At 44.7% G+C, this 16,928-nt stretch overlaps 1 protein-coding gene across 3 annotated transcripts in view; it reads left to right on the top strand.

Moving 5' to 3' along the window:
* The window catches only part of taok2.L (TAO kinase 2 L homeolog), a 39,304-nt gene extending 23,590 nt beyond the window's left edge, over positions 1–15,714 (top strand). For 2 of the 3 annotated variants that reach the window (XM_041575604.1, XM_041575605.1), the window contains exons 18-20: positions 12,094–12,306; positions 13,841–14,023; positions 14,331–15,714. In XM_041575604.1, the coding sequence (XP_041431538.1) occupies positions 12,094–12,306; positions 13,841–14,023; positions 14,331–14,867 (933 nt within the window). In that variant the 3' untranslated portion in view covers positions 14,868–15,714. 3 annotated transcript variants of the gene reach the window in all.
* The last annotated feature ends 1,214 nt before the right edge of the window (positions 15,715–16,928 follow it).

The raw sequence follows: 16,928 nt of genomic DNA, 5'->3' as shown, positions 1-16,928 counted from the left end.
GCTGAGCTCCCACTCTCTCTCTCTTGCAGCCAAATCAATGATAAACGATGGCTGCTGAGAAATAGACTATAGGCTACTGCACTATAATGTTGCTGTGAACTTCCCCTTTAAAAAAGTCCTTTTAACCCAAACTAGAATATATATATATAGCAATTTATCAATGTTTAACGTGTCACACGGACCAGTTTTTTCTCAGTTGGTTTTTATGTTCCATTACTTCACTGTTTAGATTTTTAAAATGTATTTGTTTCATTTTCCTGCCTCCCAGAGAAACTCAGTAAAGCAGGTCTCCTCCGGCCTAGGCCGCTAAACTGTTAGACTGGGGACAGGCTTCTGTAACGTAGGGACCAATGGATACAATCTAATCACATCTCGATTTTACTGGGCTGCTTGTGGGAAATTAAAAGGCTTGTTCACCTTTGAGTTAAAGGCGACATTTTATGTCAAAAAACAAGAATGTACAAGTGGATTATACTATTTTAGATATAGAAAAAAAAGTATTGTTTCAGGCTGATTTATTGAATATTTCTGCAAAACCCCTAATAATCCCTCCCTTCTCTTCCACTTGCTGCTCCCTGAATTCCCAGGCTGTGCACTCAGCTCACTGCACTGTAGGACAGGAACCAATCAGCAGCTAGCAGGACCTGATAGGGAACTGAAGCCTGTCTGTGCTTGTGTGACTGCAGGGCTGTGATTGGCTGTCCCCCTCCTACTGTGCTTCTGGCAGGGACACGCCCACCCCTCATGTGAAACACAGACAGGGACCAGAGAACATCTATAGGGAGCTCCAATAAAGGGGCTATTTTTAAAGATAATATTAATGTTTAGCCCCATGTAAAAGCAACACCATACATTACTTATAATTGCCTACAAAATTAGGGGTTTTTCATTTATCCTATGTGTCTCCTTTAAGTTTTACTGTGACGTAGAGAGGGTTATTCTGAGACAATTTGCAAGTTTTTCAAAAAGATCAAAATGAAGACCAATTTTGCCACCACATACTAAAACTTAGCTCAAAGGTGAACCTCCCCTTACATTTTTGGAAAAATGCCAACTACAAATTAGAAACCGACAGAAAAAAAGATCATTTCTATTTGAACGGAACATGTTTTGTAATGGTTAACTGCCCCTTTAATTCAACGTTCCCAGCGCCAGTTGTTTTAGTTGAAAGCAGCGGTTTTATCCTTTGCTGTTACGACTCTGGAAACAATGTCGGCTGTAATGAAGGCCCGTTAATCACACACAGCTGTATTTTTGCAGCCTGAGAGAAGCGGATCTGCTCCATCTGTCTCTCACACACACAGGAGCAACGATTAGCCCAAAGACGCCTCCTTTTGTGTTTTTGGGCTGACCTCCACTTGAGTGTGTGTAATCGCACATAGGCACATGTGATTCAGATCAGTTAAGATGGAGCACAAAGCGGATCCGCTTCTTTCAGGCTGAACACACAGCTCTGTGAAGCTTAAAGGGATCCTGTCATCAGAAAACATGTTTTTTTCAAAACACATCAGTTAATAGTGCTGCTCCAGCAGAATTCTGCACTGAAATCCATTTCTCAAAAGAGCAAACAGATTTTTTTATATTCAATTTTGAAATCTGACATGGGGCTAAACATTTTGTCAATTTCCCAGCTGCCCCTGGTCATGTGACTTGTGCCTGCACTTTAGGAGAGAAATGCTTTCTGGCAGGCTGCTGTTTTTCCTTCTCAATGTAACTGAATGTGTCTCAGTGGGACCTGGGTTTTTACTATTGAGTGTTGTTCTTAGATCTACCAGGCAGCTGTTATCTTGTGTTAGGGAGCTGCTATCTGGTTACCTTCCCATTATTCTGTTGTTAGGCTGCTGGGGGAGAAAGTGAGGGGGGTGATATCACTCCAACTTGCAGTACAGCAGTAAAGAGTGATTGAAGTTTATCAGAGCACAAGTCACATGACCGGGGGCAGCTGGGAAACTGACAATATGTCTAGCCCCATGTCAGATTTCAAAATTGAATATAAAAAAATCTGTTTGCTCTTTTGAGAAATGGATTTCAGTGCAGAATTCTGCTGGAGCAACACTATTAACTGATTCATTTTGAAAAAAAAATGTTTTTCCCATGACAGTATCCCTTTAAGAAGCAGCAGCAGGGCCAGGAATAGCTTGGTATAAATTCCGCTTTCAGATGACTTTACAAATGGCTTCTGAACATGGCGCACGTTACAGAGGGACTTCACACACTTGCGATTGTGTCTGGGAAGGGAAGCCACACTGTGTAACTTTACTGCACTGTTGCGATTGGTCTGACTAAGACGGCCTGTGACATGAATGTGTTTAATGCAACAGCCCATAAGTCTGACCGGGTTATTTCAGTGTTGGTGTCTGCAGCGACATCTGGTGGCAGTTGTGAGCTCTTGTTACTGAGAGAAGCCCTTGTATTATTTGTATTTGATTACAGTGACACCTAATGGGCAGTTTGGGTAATGGCAGCCGGCTGCTGAGCTTTTCAATACAAGTGCTCATTTCTACCAGTTTATTAAAATCCATTAACCTTTTCTCTGCCAGAGACCAGCCTTCCCCCCCTCAAAATGCAGGTCAAAAAAACAAAACAAAACACGTTTTTGTGGTATTTCACCGTATATTTTTGTTTTATTTTTATTTGTCTTTTGTACATAATCCTGAAATTTCTGTATCATTTCCTATATTTATTTTGTCCCCTCCCTGCACATTGTACAGACTGCTGACATTTGTGATTGATCAACATGAAGATATATATGGAATTGCATTTAACCCCCCTGCTGCCAGACCCCCTGCACACTGGCCAGTAAGAGGTTAAATGGACTTGCATATATATATAGATTCCTTGCCATCTTTTTGTTATTTGTCCCAATGTAAATAAGGCTTCTTTTGTGTTTGTGTTTTGTTTTGTTTTTTTGTAATAAACGTCTAAATTGAATCTGACCTCATCCCAGTGTCTTTCATTTATTTCTGTTTTATCACCATCTGTGTGGCACGGGGCTTCCCCCAGCAGTAGCTTGGCTGTCTCTCCTGAGCAAGGAAAGGGTTAATGGTGCGCTGACCCAGAGGTCACATGACTGGGTAATACAGGCATTTAGCAGTGACTGTCATGGGAGTGGGGTGGGGGTTATGCTTGTGTAGGTATACACACACTTATACACACTCACAGGCCGGGCACTGATACAGGTATAGACACTCACAGGTCGGGCACTGATACAGGTATAGACACTCACAGGCCTGGCACTGATACAGGTATAGACACTCACAGGCCGGGCACTGATACAGATATAGACACTCACAGGCCGGGCACTGATACAGGTATAGACACTCACAGGTCGGGCACTGATACAGGTATAGACACTCACAGGCCTGGCACTGATACAGGTATAGACACTCACAGGCCTGGCACTGATACAGGTATAGACACTCACAGGCCGGGCACTGATACAGATATAGACACTCACAGGTCGGGCACTGATACAGGTATAGACACTCACAGGCCTGGCACTGATACAGGTATAGACACTCACAGGCCGAGCACTGATACAGGTATAGACACTCACAGGTCGGGCACTGATACAGGTATAGACACTCACAGGCCAAGCACTGATACAGGTATAGACACTCACAGGCCTGGCACTGATACAGGTATAGACACTCACAGGCCTGGCACTGATACAGGTATAGACACTCACAGGCCTGGCACTGATACAGGTATAGACACTCACAGGCCTGGCACTGATACAGGTATAGACACTCACAGGCCTGGCACTGATACAGGTATAGACACTCACAGGCCTGGCACTGATACAGGTATAGACACTCACAGGCCTGGCACTAATACAGGTATAGACACTCACAGGCCAAGCACTGATACAGGTATAGGCACTCACAGGCCTGGCACTGATACAGGTATAGACACTCACAGGCCTGGCACTGATACAGGTATAGACACTCACAGGCCGGGCACTGATACAGGTATAGACACTCACAGGCCGGGCACTGATACAGGTATAGACACTCACAGGCCGGGCACTGATACAGGTATAGACACTCACAGGCCTGGCACTGATACAGGTATAGACACTCACAGGCCTGGCACTAATACAGGTATAGACACTCACAGGCCAAGCACTGATACAGGTATAGGCACTCACAGGCCTGGCACTGATACAGGTATAGACACTCACAGGCCTGGCACTGATACAGGTATAGACACTCACAGGCCTGGCACTGATACAGGTATAGACACTCACAGGTCGGGCACTGATACAGGTATAGACACTCACAGGCTGGGCACTGATACAGGTATAGACACTCACAGGCCGGGCACTGATACAGGTATAGGCACTCACAGGCCGGGCACTGATACAGGTATAGACACTCACAGGCCGGGCACTGATACAGGTATAGACACTCACAGGTCGGGCACTGATACAGGTATAGACACTCACAGGCCTGGCACTGATACAGGTATAGACACTCACAGGCCTGGCACTGATACAGGTATAGGCACTCACAGGTCGGGCACTGATACAGGTATAGACACTCACAGGCAGGGCACTGATACAGGTATAGACACTCACAGGCCGAGCACTGATACAGGTATAGACACTCACAGGCCGAGCACTGATACAGGTATAGACACTCACAGGCCAAGCACTGATACAGGTATAGACACTCACAGGCCTGGCACTGATACAGGTATAGACACTCACAGGCGGGCACTGATACAGGTATAGACACTCACAGGCCGGCACTGATACAGGTATAGACACTCACAGGTGGCACTGATACAGGTATAGACACTCACAGGCCGGCACTGATACAGGTATAGACACTCACAGGCGGGCACTGATACAGGTATAGACACTCACAGGCCTGGCACTGATACAGTATAGACACTCACAGGTCGGCACTGATACAGGTATAGACACTCACAGCCGGCACTGATACAGTATAGACACTCACAGGTCGGCACTGATACAGGTATAGACACTCACAGGCTGGCACTGATACAGGTATAGACACTCACAGGCCGGCACTGATACAGGTATAGACACTCACAGGCCTGGCACTGATACAGGTATAGACACTCACAGGCTGGGCACTGATACAGGTATAGACACTCACAGGCTGGCACTGATACAGGTATAGACACTCACAGGCCTGGCACTGATACAGATATAGACACTCACAGGCGGGCACTGATACAGGTATAGACACTCACAGGTCGGGCACTGATACAGGTATAGACACTCACAGGCCGGCACTGATACAGGTATAGACACTCACAGGCCGGCACTGATACAGGTATAGACACTCACAGGCCGGGCACTGATACAGGTATAGACACTCACAGGCCGGCACTGATACAGGTATAGACACTCACAGGTCGGGCACTGATACAGGTATAGACACTCACAGTGGCACTGATACAGGTATAGACACTCACAGGCCTGGCACTGATACAGGTATAGACACTCACAGGCCTGGCACTGATACAGGTATAGGCACTCACAGGTCGGGCACTGATACAGGTATAGACACTCACAGGCCGGGCACTGATACAGTATAGACACTCACAGGTCGGCACTGATACAGGTATAGACACTCACAGGCCTGGCACTGATACAGGTATAGCACTCACAGGCCGGCACTGATACAGGTATAGACACTCACAGGCCGGGCACTGATACAGATATAGACACTCACAGGCGGGCACTGATACAGGTATAGACACTCACAGGCGGGCACTGATACAGGTATAGCACTCACAGGCTGCAACATTAAGGGTAAGACATTTTTTAGTCCTGATACAGGTATAGCACTCACAGGCCTGGCACTGATACAGGTAAGACACTCACAGGCGGCACTGTACAGGTATAGCATCAGGCGGCACTGATACAGGTATAGACACTCACAGGCGGCACTGATACAGGTATAGACACTCACAGGCGGGCACTGATACAGGTATAGACACTCACAGGCGGGCACTGATACAGGTATAGGCACTCACAGCCGGGCACTGATACAGGTATAGACACTCACAGGCCGGCACTGATACAGGTATAGACACTCACAGGCCGGGCACTGATACAGGTATAGACACTCACAGGCCTGGCACTGATACAGGTATAGACACTCACAGGGCCCGGCACTGATACAGGTATAGACACTCACAGGCCGGCACTGATACAGGTATAGACACTCACAGGCCTGGCACTGATACAGGTATAGACACTCACAGGCCTGGCACTGATACAGGTATAGACACTCACAGGCCGGCACTGATACAGGTATAGACACTCACAGGCCGAGCACTGATACAGGTATAGCACTCACAGCCGGCACTGATACGGTAGACACTCACAGGCCGAGCACTGATACAGGTATAGACACTCACAGGACGGCACTGATACAGGTATAGGGCACTCACAGGCCTGGCACTGATACAGGTATAGACACTCACAGGCCTGGCACTGATACAGGTATAGACACTCACAGGCCTGGCACTGATACAGGTATAGACACTCACAGGCCGGGCACTGATACAGGTATAGACACTCACAGGCCTGGCACTGATACAGGTATAGACACTCACAGGTCGGGCACTGATACAGGTATAGACACTCACAGGCCTGGCACTGATACAGGTATAGACACTCACAGGCCTGGCACTGATACAGGTATAGACACTCACAGGCCTGCACTGATACAGGTATAGACACTCACAGGCCGGGCACTGATACAGGTATAGACACTCACAGGTCGGCTGGCACTGATACAGGTATAGACACTCACAGGCCTGGCACTGATACAGGTATAGACACTCACAGGCCTGGCACTGATACAGGTATAGACACTCACAGGCCTGGCACTGATACAGGTATAGACACTCACAGGCCTGGCACTGATACAGGTATAGACACTCACAGGCCTAGCACTGATACAGTATAGACACTCACAGGTCGGGCACTGATACAGGTATAGACACTCACAGGCCGGGCACTGATACAGGTATAGACACTCACAGGCCGGGCACTGATACAGGTATAGACACTCACAGGCTGGGCACTGATACAGGTATAGACACTCACAGGCCGGGCACTGATACAGGTATAGACACTCACAGGCCTGGCACTGATACAGGTATAGACACTCACAGGCTGGGCACTGATACAGGTATAGACACTCACAGGCCTGGCACTGATACAGGTATAGACACTCACAGGCCGGGCACTGATACAGATATAGACACTCACAGGTCGGGCACTGATACAGGTATAGACACTCACAGGTCGGGCACTGATACAGGTATAGACACTCACAGGCCAGGCACTGATACAGGTATAGACACTCACAGGCCAGGCACTGATACAGGTATAGACACTCACAGGCCGGGCACTGATACAGGTATAGACACTCACAGGCCTGGCACTGATACAGGTATAGACACTCACAGGTCGGGCACTGATACAGGTATAGACACTCACAGGTCGGGCACTGATACAGGTATAGACACTCACAGGCCTGGCACTGATACAGATATAGACACTCACAGGCCTGGCACTGATACAGGTATAGGCACTCACAGGTCGGGCACTGATACAGGTATAGACACTCACAGGCCGGGCACTGATACAGATATAGACACTCACAGGTCGGGCACTGATACAGGTATAGACACTCACAGGCCTGGCACTGATACAGGTATAGGCACTCACAGGCCTGGCACTGATACAGGTATAGACACTCACAGGCCGGGCACTGATACAGATATAGACACTCACAGGTCGGGCACTGATACAGGTATAGACACTCACAGGTCGGGCACTGATACAGGTATAGGCACTCACAGGCTGCATACAATTAAGGTTTGTACACGACAAATTTTCTTTAGATTTTTCCTTAGACACAGTTCTAATATTAAGCTGGGGGCCAAAGTTTAACGTTCCTTATTGTGGGGGAAAAGGTAAGAGAATTTGGTAGGGAGGGTAGAGGGGTAGGGGACCAAGGATAGGATTGGGACACACATAGGATTAGGAGTCAAGGAGAGATGGCTTAAAGTTCTCAGAAATGTGGTGATTTAAATATTAAAGGTTAAATATTAGGTGAAGATGAGCTGGACTATGATGGGAAATTCCAGAGGAGAGGTTGCACCTTGGTGAAGTTCAGAAGAGCTAACTAGAGAGTTGGAGATGGCAGCAGTTGAAAGTAGTCTGAGAGTTGAGTGAGTAGAGATTGAATTAGAGTAGGTTGGAAACACAGATGTTATGTAGTAGTTGATACAAGTGCAGAGAAAGAGAATGGGCAGTTAGTAAGGGAGGCAGCTCAGCGCAGTGCCACATAACATTTTCCCACTGAGCGGTGCTTATGGGCTGGAGCAAGGACAGTATAGAGGGGGTTCACCCAGGATTCAGTATATTCAAGTGCCTGGTTGAATCGGATCCTTAAAGGAGACGGGTAAGATAACTGAAAAAAACCCTAATTTTGTAGACAATTATAAGTAATATATGATGTTGCTTTTACATGGTGCTAAACATTAATATTATCTTTAAAAATAGCCCCTTTATTGGAGCTCCCTATAGATGTTCTCTGGTCCCTGTCTGTGTTTCAAATGAGGGGTGGGCGTGTCCTAACGGTCCCTGCCAGAAGCACAGTAGGAGGGGGACAGCCAATCACAGCCCTGCAGTCACACAAGCACAGACAGGCTTCAGTTCCCTATCAGGTCCTGCTAGCTGCTGATTGGTTCCTGTCCTACAGTGCAGTGAGCTGAGTGCACAGCCTGGGAATTCAGGGAGCAACAAGTGGAAGAGAAGGGAGGGATTATTAGGGTTTTTGCAGAAATATTCAATAAATCAGCCTGAAACACTAATTTTTTTTCATGAAACATTCAGGATTGGGTCTATCACAAAATAGCACATCCCTAGTAAATACGTACATCCATGTGCAGCAACTCCTATGGCACAATGTTCTACTGAGCATACCTTGGGAGTGGGGGTTAAACCCTACATTTAGATCAGTTGCAGTTCATTTTAGATTTCTATGTGCAGTGCAGGGTCACTCGTGCAGTTGTACAGACCCAGTGCAAGTTCCATCAATCCCCATTCCTAAAGAAAAGGTCCCTCAGCAGCTACTGTCCCAGTACAGGGAAACAACAAAGGAACTTTGGAGGTTGATTTAGTTAAAGGGATACTGTCATGGGAAAAAACATTTTTTCAAAATGAATCAGTTGATAGTGCTGCTCCAGCAGAATTCTGCACTGAAATCCATTTCTCAAAAGAGCAAACAGATTTTTTTATATTCAATTTTGAAATCTGACATGGGGCTAGACATATTTCCCAACTGCCCCAAGTCATGTGATTTGTGCTCTGATAAATTTCAATCACTCTTTACTGCTGTACTGCAAGTTAGAGTGATATCACCCCCTCCCTTTTTCCCCCAGCAGCCAAACAAAAGAACAATGGGAAGGTAACCAGATAACAGCTCCCTAACACAAGATAACAGCTGCCTGGTAGATCTAAGAACAACACTCTAGTAAAAACCCCGGTCCCACTGAGACACATTCAGTTACATTGAGAAGGAAAAACAGCAGCCTGCCAAAAAGCATTTCTCTCCTAAAGTGCAGGCACAAGTCACATGACCAGGGGCAGCTGGGAAATCGACAATATGTCTAGCCCCATGTTAGATTTCAAAATTGAATATAAAAAAATCTGTTTGCTCTTTTGAGAAATGGATTTCAGTGCAGAATTCTGCTGGAGTAGCACTATTAACTGATTAATTTTGAAAAAATGTTTATTTCCCATGACAGTATCCCTTTAAGTAACAGCCCAGGTACCCAAGTCAGACATCTGGGTAATTCTCTGTGTCATAACAACTTAGAGGGATAGTTACACATAAAGAATGTTCCACTGCATTCATCTCACCTTTTTACGGAGATGAATTTACTGCCTCCCCTGCAGCCTGTTCCTGAACCATCAAAGCTCCTTCCTCTGCTTTCCCAGAGACTTAAAGGGGAACTAAAGTCTAAAATAGAATAATGCTAGAAATGCTGTATTTTGTATACTTAATATAAACATGAATTTACTGCACCAGAAGCCTAATTAAACAAATGATTCATGCTTTCAAAATTGGGATCTTGTAACTTTGTTTACAAACTTTGCAAGACCAAGACCACGCACATGCTCAGTGTGATCTGAGCTTCTGCTGGGAGGTTAAGCTTAGGGATCTTCAAAAATTATCAAAACAGCACAAGTCAAATAATATCTGCCATAGAAGCCAAACCAGCAAAACTGATAAATAATCAGAATATACAGACTGCACTGGGTCTGTGGATACAAATCTCTAAACGGTTGCCAGCTGCTCTACAGGAAAACAAACAAAGCTGCTCAAGTTCTGGGAAGTATGGTGCTGTTCCAAAGTATGATCGTTTCCCTGCAGTTAGGGACCGTCTGAAGTTTCCTATCTGCAGCAGTCAGCACAAGTAAAAAACAAAGGGGCAATTTCACTGCATACAGTCTGTTTTCTTATAAAAACGGTAGACATTTAATTAATTTATATTGGAGATAGATTTATTTTTCATAAAAGAAAGTAAATTGGGATTTTATTTTTTTGCCTTTACATCCCCTTTAAAGGGGTGGTTCACCTTTATGTTAACTTTTAGTATATTAGAGTGTCTAATTCTAAGCTACTTTTTAATTGGCCTTCATTTTTTTTTTTCATTTTCATTTGACTTATGACATCTTTTAAAAGGGTATCACTGACCCCATCTAAAAAACAAATGCTCTGCGAGGCTACAAATGTATTGTTATTGCTGGTTTTTATTATTCATCTTTCTATTCAGGCCTCTCCTATTTATATTCCAGCCTCTTATTCAAGTACATTGCATGATTGCTAAGGTAATTTGTACCCTAGCAACCAGATTGCTGCAATAAGAGCTGCTAAATAACTTAGACTAAAAATTAAAAAAAATATTAAAACCAAAGTCTGAGAATATCACGTTCTACATCATGTTTAAAGGGATCCTGTCATCAGAAAACATGTTTTTTTCAAAACACATCAGTTAATAGTGCTGCTCCAGCAGAATTCTGCACTGAAATCCATTTTTCAAAAGAGCAAACAGATTTTTTTTATATTCAATTTTGAAATCTGACATGGGGCTAGACATTTTGTCAATTTCCCAGCTGCCCCTGGTCATGTGACTTGTGCCTGCACTTTAGGAGAGAAATGCTTTCTGGCAGGCTGCTGTTTTTCCTTCTCAATGTAACTGAATGTGTCTCAGTGGGACCTGGGTTTTTACTATTGAGTGTTGTTCTTAGATCTACCAGGCAGCTGTTATCTTGTGTTAGGGAGCTGTTATCTGGTTACCTTCCCATTGTTCTTTTGTTTGGCTGCTGGGGGGGGGAGAGAGGGGGGTGATATCAGTCCAACTTGCAGTACAGCAGTAAAGAGTGATTGAAGTTTATCAGAGCACAAGTCACATGACTTGGGGCAGCTGGGAAATTGACAATATGTCTAGCCCCATGTCAGATTTCAAAATTGAATATAAAAAAAATTGTTGGCTCTTTTGAGAAATGAGAAGTGACTCGTTGCTAATGGGGCTGCAGGGAGGCACCGGAGCACAATACAAATGCCAGATTATCATTGGATAGTGTCTCACTACATGAGGAGGACAAGGCAAAAGAAAAGCTGGATTGAGAACAATGGAGCCTTCTGCAAGGTTGAAACTGCCAGATGAGCCAGTGTCTCCCTCATGGAACCTACATGTAACAAAGCAAGAGGCATAGTAATTGTAACATACACATACTGACATGCACAATGACAAACTGCCAGCGGGTTGGCTTGAGAAGCAGTCACATGACTTTTACAGTTTGATCTCAGTTCAGCAGAGGTGTATTTGCTGCATCGCTCAGACAGACAGAATAGTGAATAGCAGAGAATAAGGGACATATTCACAGAAGGGACAGGACATAGATACAGGCAAGAGAATAGATACTTAATATGTCAATTGTTTTACTTGCTGCTTGTTGTCTACCTGTTCCTTTGCCTCCATCGGTTCATTTCTCTTCCTTTCCTTTTCTCTCTCTTGCGCCTGAAGTCGAAGGAGCTGCAGATAAAGCGCCAGTTCCAAGACACGTGTAAGATCCAGACCCGGCAGTACAAAGCTTTGCGCAATCACCTGCTGGAAACGACCCCTAAGAGCGAACACAAGAGCATCCTGAAGAGGTTGAAGGATGAGCAGACACGCAAACTGGCTATCCTGGCTGAGCAGTATGATCACAGCATCAATGAGATGCTCTCCACCCAGGCTGTAAGTATCACCCTACTCTAAACACTATATTCTATATTATTATATATTTCATGGACCTTCCCATTATACACTTAGGGGCAAATTTATCAAAAGTCGAGCGATAGAGATGTTTTTTTACCTCGAAACTCGAATTGTATCTTATTTAAGAAAAATCTTGAACATCTAAAATTCAAACGATTTTTACCGACTTGAAAAATCAAATTTTAACACAATTCAAATCAGGTTTTTTTCTGGAAAAAAAAAACTCGCAAGTCAGGAAGGCTATTAACATCTTCGAATGGGTCAATGGGCCTCTGCCATTGACTTCTACATGAACTCGGCAGGTTTTAGGTGGCGACCTATCGAATTCAAATTTGGGGTTTTCCCAACTCAAATTTGTGAGTTTTGACCAAAAATTTAACTTGAACATTTGAATTTACCATTTGAACCTTAAAGGGATCCTGTCATTGGAAAACATGTTTTTTTCAAAACACATCAGTTAATAGTGCTACTCCAGCAGAATTCTGCACTAAAATCCATTTCTCAAAAGAGCAAACAGATTTTTTTATATTCAATTTTGAAATCTGACATGGGGCTAGACATATTGTCAATTTCCCAGCTGCCCCTGGTCATGTGACTTGTGCCTGCACTTAAGGAGAGAAATGCTTTCTGGCAGGCTGCTGTTTTTCCTTCTCAATGTAACTGTATGTGTCTCAGTGGGACATGGGTTTTTACTATTGAGTGTTGTTCTTAGATCTACCAGGCAGCTGTTATCTTGTGTTAGGGAGCTGCTATCTGGTTACCTTCCCATTGTTCTTTTGTTTGGCCGCTGGGGGGAAAGGGGAGGGGGGTGATATCACTCAAACTTGCAGTACAGCAGTAAAGAGTGATTGAAGTTTATCAGAGCACAAGTCACATGACTTAGGGCAGCTGGGAAATTGACAATATGTCTAGCCCCATGTCAGATTTCAAAATTGAATATAAAAAAATCTGTTTGCTCTTTTGAGAAATGGATTTCAGTGCAGAATTCTGCTGGAGCAGCACTATTAACTGATTCATTTGAAAAAAATGTTTTTTCCCATGACAGTATCCCTTTAATAAATCTGCCCCTTGATGTCCTGCCTCTCCTCCCAACAGGGAACTGACACTGATTCATCTCTAGGCATGGAATCATTTCCATCTCAGAACATATGTTGTCTTCTCCTCCCAGCACCATACATCGACTCACTTCTCTTCTCACCATAGACCTTATGTCCTGTCTCCAATCCAAACAGAGATTTATGTTCTTGCCTGGTCTTTGTCTCATTCCTATCATAGACCCAATGTTATCCTATTCCTTAAAATAGACACTTTTATGCTCTTTTACGGACCCAGTCCCATTCCTGTCAGACAATTTCCTGCATCGGAAACCCTTTTTTATTATATACCATTGACATTGTTCTAGCAGCTAAGTGCAGAGATGTAATAACATTTGTACATTAATAAACCTTATATTCCTATACATCCACACACTGAATCGTTTAGAAGGTGGTGACTCTGCTCTTCTGTTCCCCAGTTGCGCCTGGATGAGACCCAGGAAGCAGAATACCAAGAACTTCGGATCCAGCTACAGAAGGAACTGGAACTCCTGAATGCCTATCAAAGTAAAATCAAGATTCACACGGATGCCCAACATGAGCGTGAGCTAAAAGAGCTGGAGCAACGAGTGTCGATTCGCAGAGCGCTTCTGGAACAGAGGGTAGGTCCAAAAGCTTCATCCTAAGGTGTAAGTCTGAGTTTCAGAAGGAAGTCCAGTATATAGCGAGGCCCTGATCTTTTTTGCAGCCAAAACTCAGCCTGTTATACTCAATGAATGGTGGGAGCAAAAATACATTTTCTTTTGTGGATAAATTGGACTTGTTCCTCCTTGTTTCATATAAATAGGGTGTTTGAAAAGTTGATAGACAGGAGTCTAGTAAATCTGCCAGTTCTGCTTGTTCTTCAGTGTCTTGGCTCACAGCTTTGGTGCTGCGCAACCTAACCTTGATGCTCCTTGTTTATTACAGATAGAGGAAGAGATGCTGGCCCTGCAGACCGAGCGGTCAGAGCGAATCCGGAGCCTCCTAGAGCGTCAAGCCCGAGAAATCGAAGCTTTCGACTCAGAGAGTATGCGGCTTGGTTTCAGCAACATGGCCTTGACAGGCATCCCTGCTGAGGCCTTCAACCAAGGCTACCAAGCACCTCCTCCGGGATGGCCATCTCGTCCAGTCCCCCGCAGTGGCTCGCACTGGAGCCATGGGGTACAAAACACTGGTGCTCCTCAACTCTGGCGTCAACCTACCCTGCTTGCTCCACCCTCCGCTTCCTGGGGACTGCACCCCCCTGGTTCTTCATCCTCTTTGTCTGCTCTACCCTCTTCTTCTTCCTCTTCTTCTTCCTCTCCATCATCCTCTTCAGGTGGCCGGCCTGGGCTCCTGCTGCTTCGCAATAGCCCCCAGCCACTTCGGAGGGGGGGCTCTGGGGGTCCTTCGGAGGCAGGCCTGAGTCGTAGCACCAGTGTCACCTCCCAGCTCTCTAATGGCTCCCATCTATCCTATTCCTGAGCCACTGCAGCCAACGGGAGCTTTCCAAGCCTGTACCCCGTACCACACTCTAGGAGCAAACACTCCCCTTCTGTTCCCTACCTCTATTGCTCCCCTTTAGCCCCATTTTCTTTGGTATTTCTCTTCCAGCACATGAACTCTATACTTTATGTCCTCATTACAGTTCAATTTCTCCAGCAACTCCCCCCTCCCCAGCAATAACCCACTGCCCAAACTTCCTGCCCTAGATAATCTCTCTTTGTATATATATATATGTGTATTTGCCCGACTCCTATCTTTAGTATTGGTTCATGGTCCCCCAAACCGTATTATCTGCCACTGCTTTACCTGTTCAGTGCCAAAAGAGCCAAAGATCCTCCCTAGCTGCTCTTTGGCACTGGGCCAGTTAAGCGCATATATAATTTTTTTTTTATTATTATTCCCTTTTATGATATGTTGAGTCGCTGTATTATTTTAATGATGTTGTCACTGGGTTTTCTGATGGGCGGTTGTGCGTCTGTGTATAATGTGAGTATGTGAGCGGCTGAATGTATGATAGTTACATTTTCTTTTTTTAAATAGGAAACAAAAAAATGTTAAAAAAGAAAAAAAAAATATGACAAACTATTAAGGAATGTATTAAAAATAAAAACTACTTAATATCCCTTCTTCAAGGGGGATCCAAGGGGCCCTCGAGGCCACTTTTTTTTTTTTTTTTTTTTCCTTTTTGTTAAAAGTGGAAAGCTTGAGAAAGGCGGGGAAAGTTGGATTTTCGTGCTCAGTTTTCTGCTGATGCAGAAGGACATGTTAAAACACAGAGACTTTATAGCACATGGAAAATGTTGGACATTAAAGAGTTAAACTGGAATAAGAGTTTGGATCTGTGTTGTTTGTCTACGGACGCGTACCCTGGACATAAGGTTGTCCTTCCTAGGGTTTGCCAGAGTTTTCACTGGACTGTACCAAGTGCAGCAGGGGGAGGAGTTATCCCTGTAGCAAGTTCTTTCACAAAACAAACACCCCTTATAGAATAAACTATTTCTAGATATCCCCCTGCCCCCCCTACTAACTTATTAGCACTTTGTGGTTTCAGAGTCAGGATAAGAGACAATAGCAGACAGAAAGCTCATTTCTGGTCCTTAGCAACAGGTGTCTCCATAGCAACAACATCACAGCAGTTCTAACCAAGTTCAAGTTTGCAGGCAGTATTGTATACATATCATTGTGCTGATTTGGGGTCCTGAGAGGGGACAATGGAGCATGAGTGGATTTAGGGAGTTACTTGATAACATGTGTGACTGACCAGCTATTGCTGAGCTATAAGAAGCCGGGATGAGTACTTAAAGGAACAGTTCAGTGAGAAAATAAAAACTGGCTAAATAGATAGGCTGTGCAAAATAAAAAATGTATCTAATATAGTTAGATAGGCAAAAATGTAATGTATAAAGGCTGGAGTGACTGGATGTGTAACATAATAGCCAGAACACTACTTCCTGCTTTTCAGCTCTCTAACTCTGAGTTAGTCAGTGACTATAAGGGGGGCCACATGGGACATAACTGTTCAGTGAGTTTGTAATTGATCCTCAGCATTCAGCTCAGATTCAAAAGCAACAGTTATGACCCATGTGCCCCCCCCTCAAGTCACTGGTTGTAGGCAATTATAAGTAATATATGGTGTTGCTTTTACATGGGGCTAAACATTGATATTATCTTTAAAAATAGCCCCTTTATTGGAGCTCCCTATAGATGTTCTCTGGTCCCTGTCTGTGTTTCAAATGAGGGGTGGGCGTGTCCTAACGGTCCCTGCCAGAAGCACAGTAGGAGGGGGACAGCCAATCACAGCCCTGCAGTCACACAAGCACAGACAGCCTTCAGTTCCCTATCAGGTCCTGCTAGCTTCAGCAAAGTAATCAATTCATTGGCTGCCACGTGGTCAACAAGACTGGGTGTTTTGACATGGCAACGCTTGGACAATATTTCATAGACTGTGACTTGCCTTTATGTACGATCCCTTGGGACACTTCTGATTGGGCATATGGCCTCCAAGTGAAGGACATAGGTGGGCCCAAAGGAAGAGTGCCT

Source organism: Xenopus laevis, chromosome 9_10L (genome assembly GCF_017654675.1).
Source record: "Xenopus laevis strain J_2021 chromosome 9_10L, Xenopus_laevis_v10.1, whole genome shotgun sequence".
Taxonomy (NCBI): Eukaryota; Metazoa; Chordata; class Amphibia; order Anura; family Pipidae; genus Xenopus; species Xenopus laevis.
Note: the sequence above shows the minus strand (reverse complement) of the source record. Positions and strands in the feature narration are given on the sequence as shown.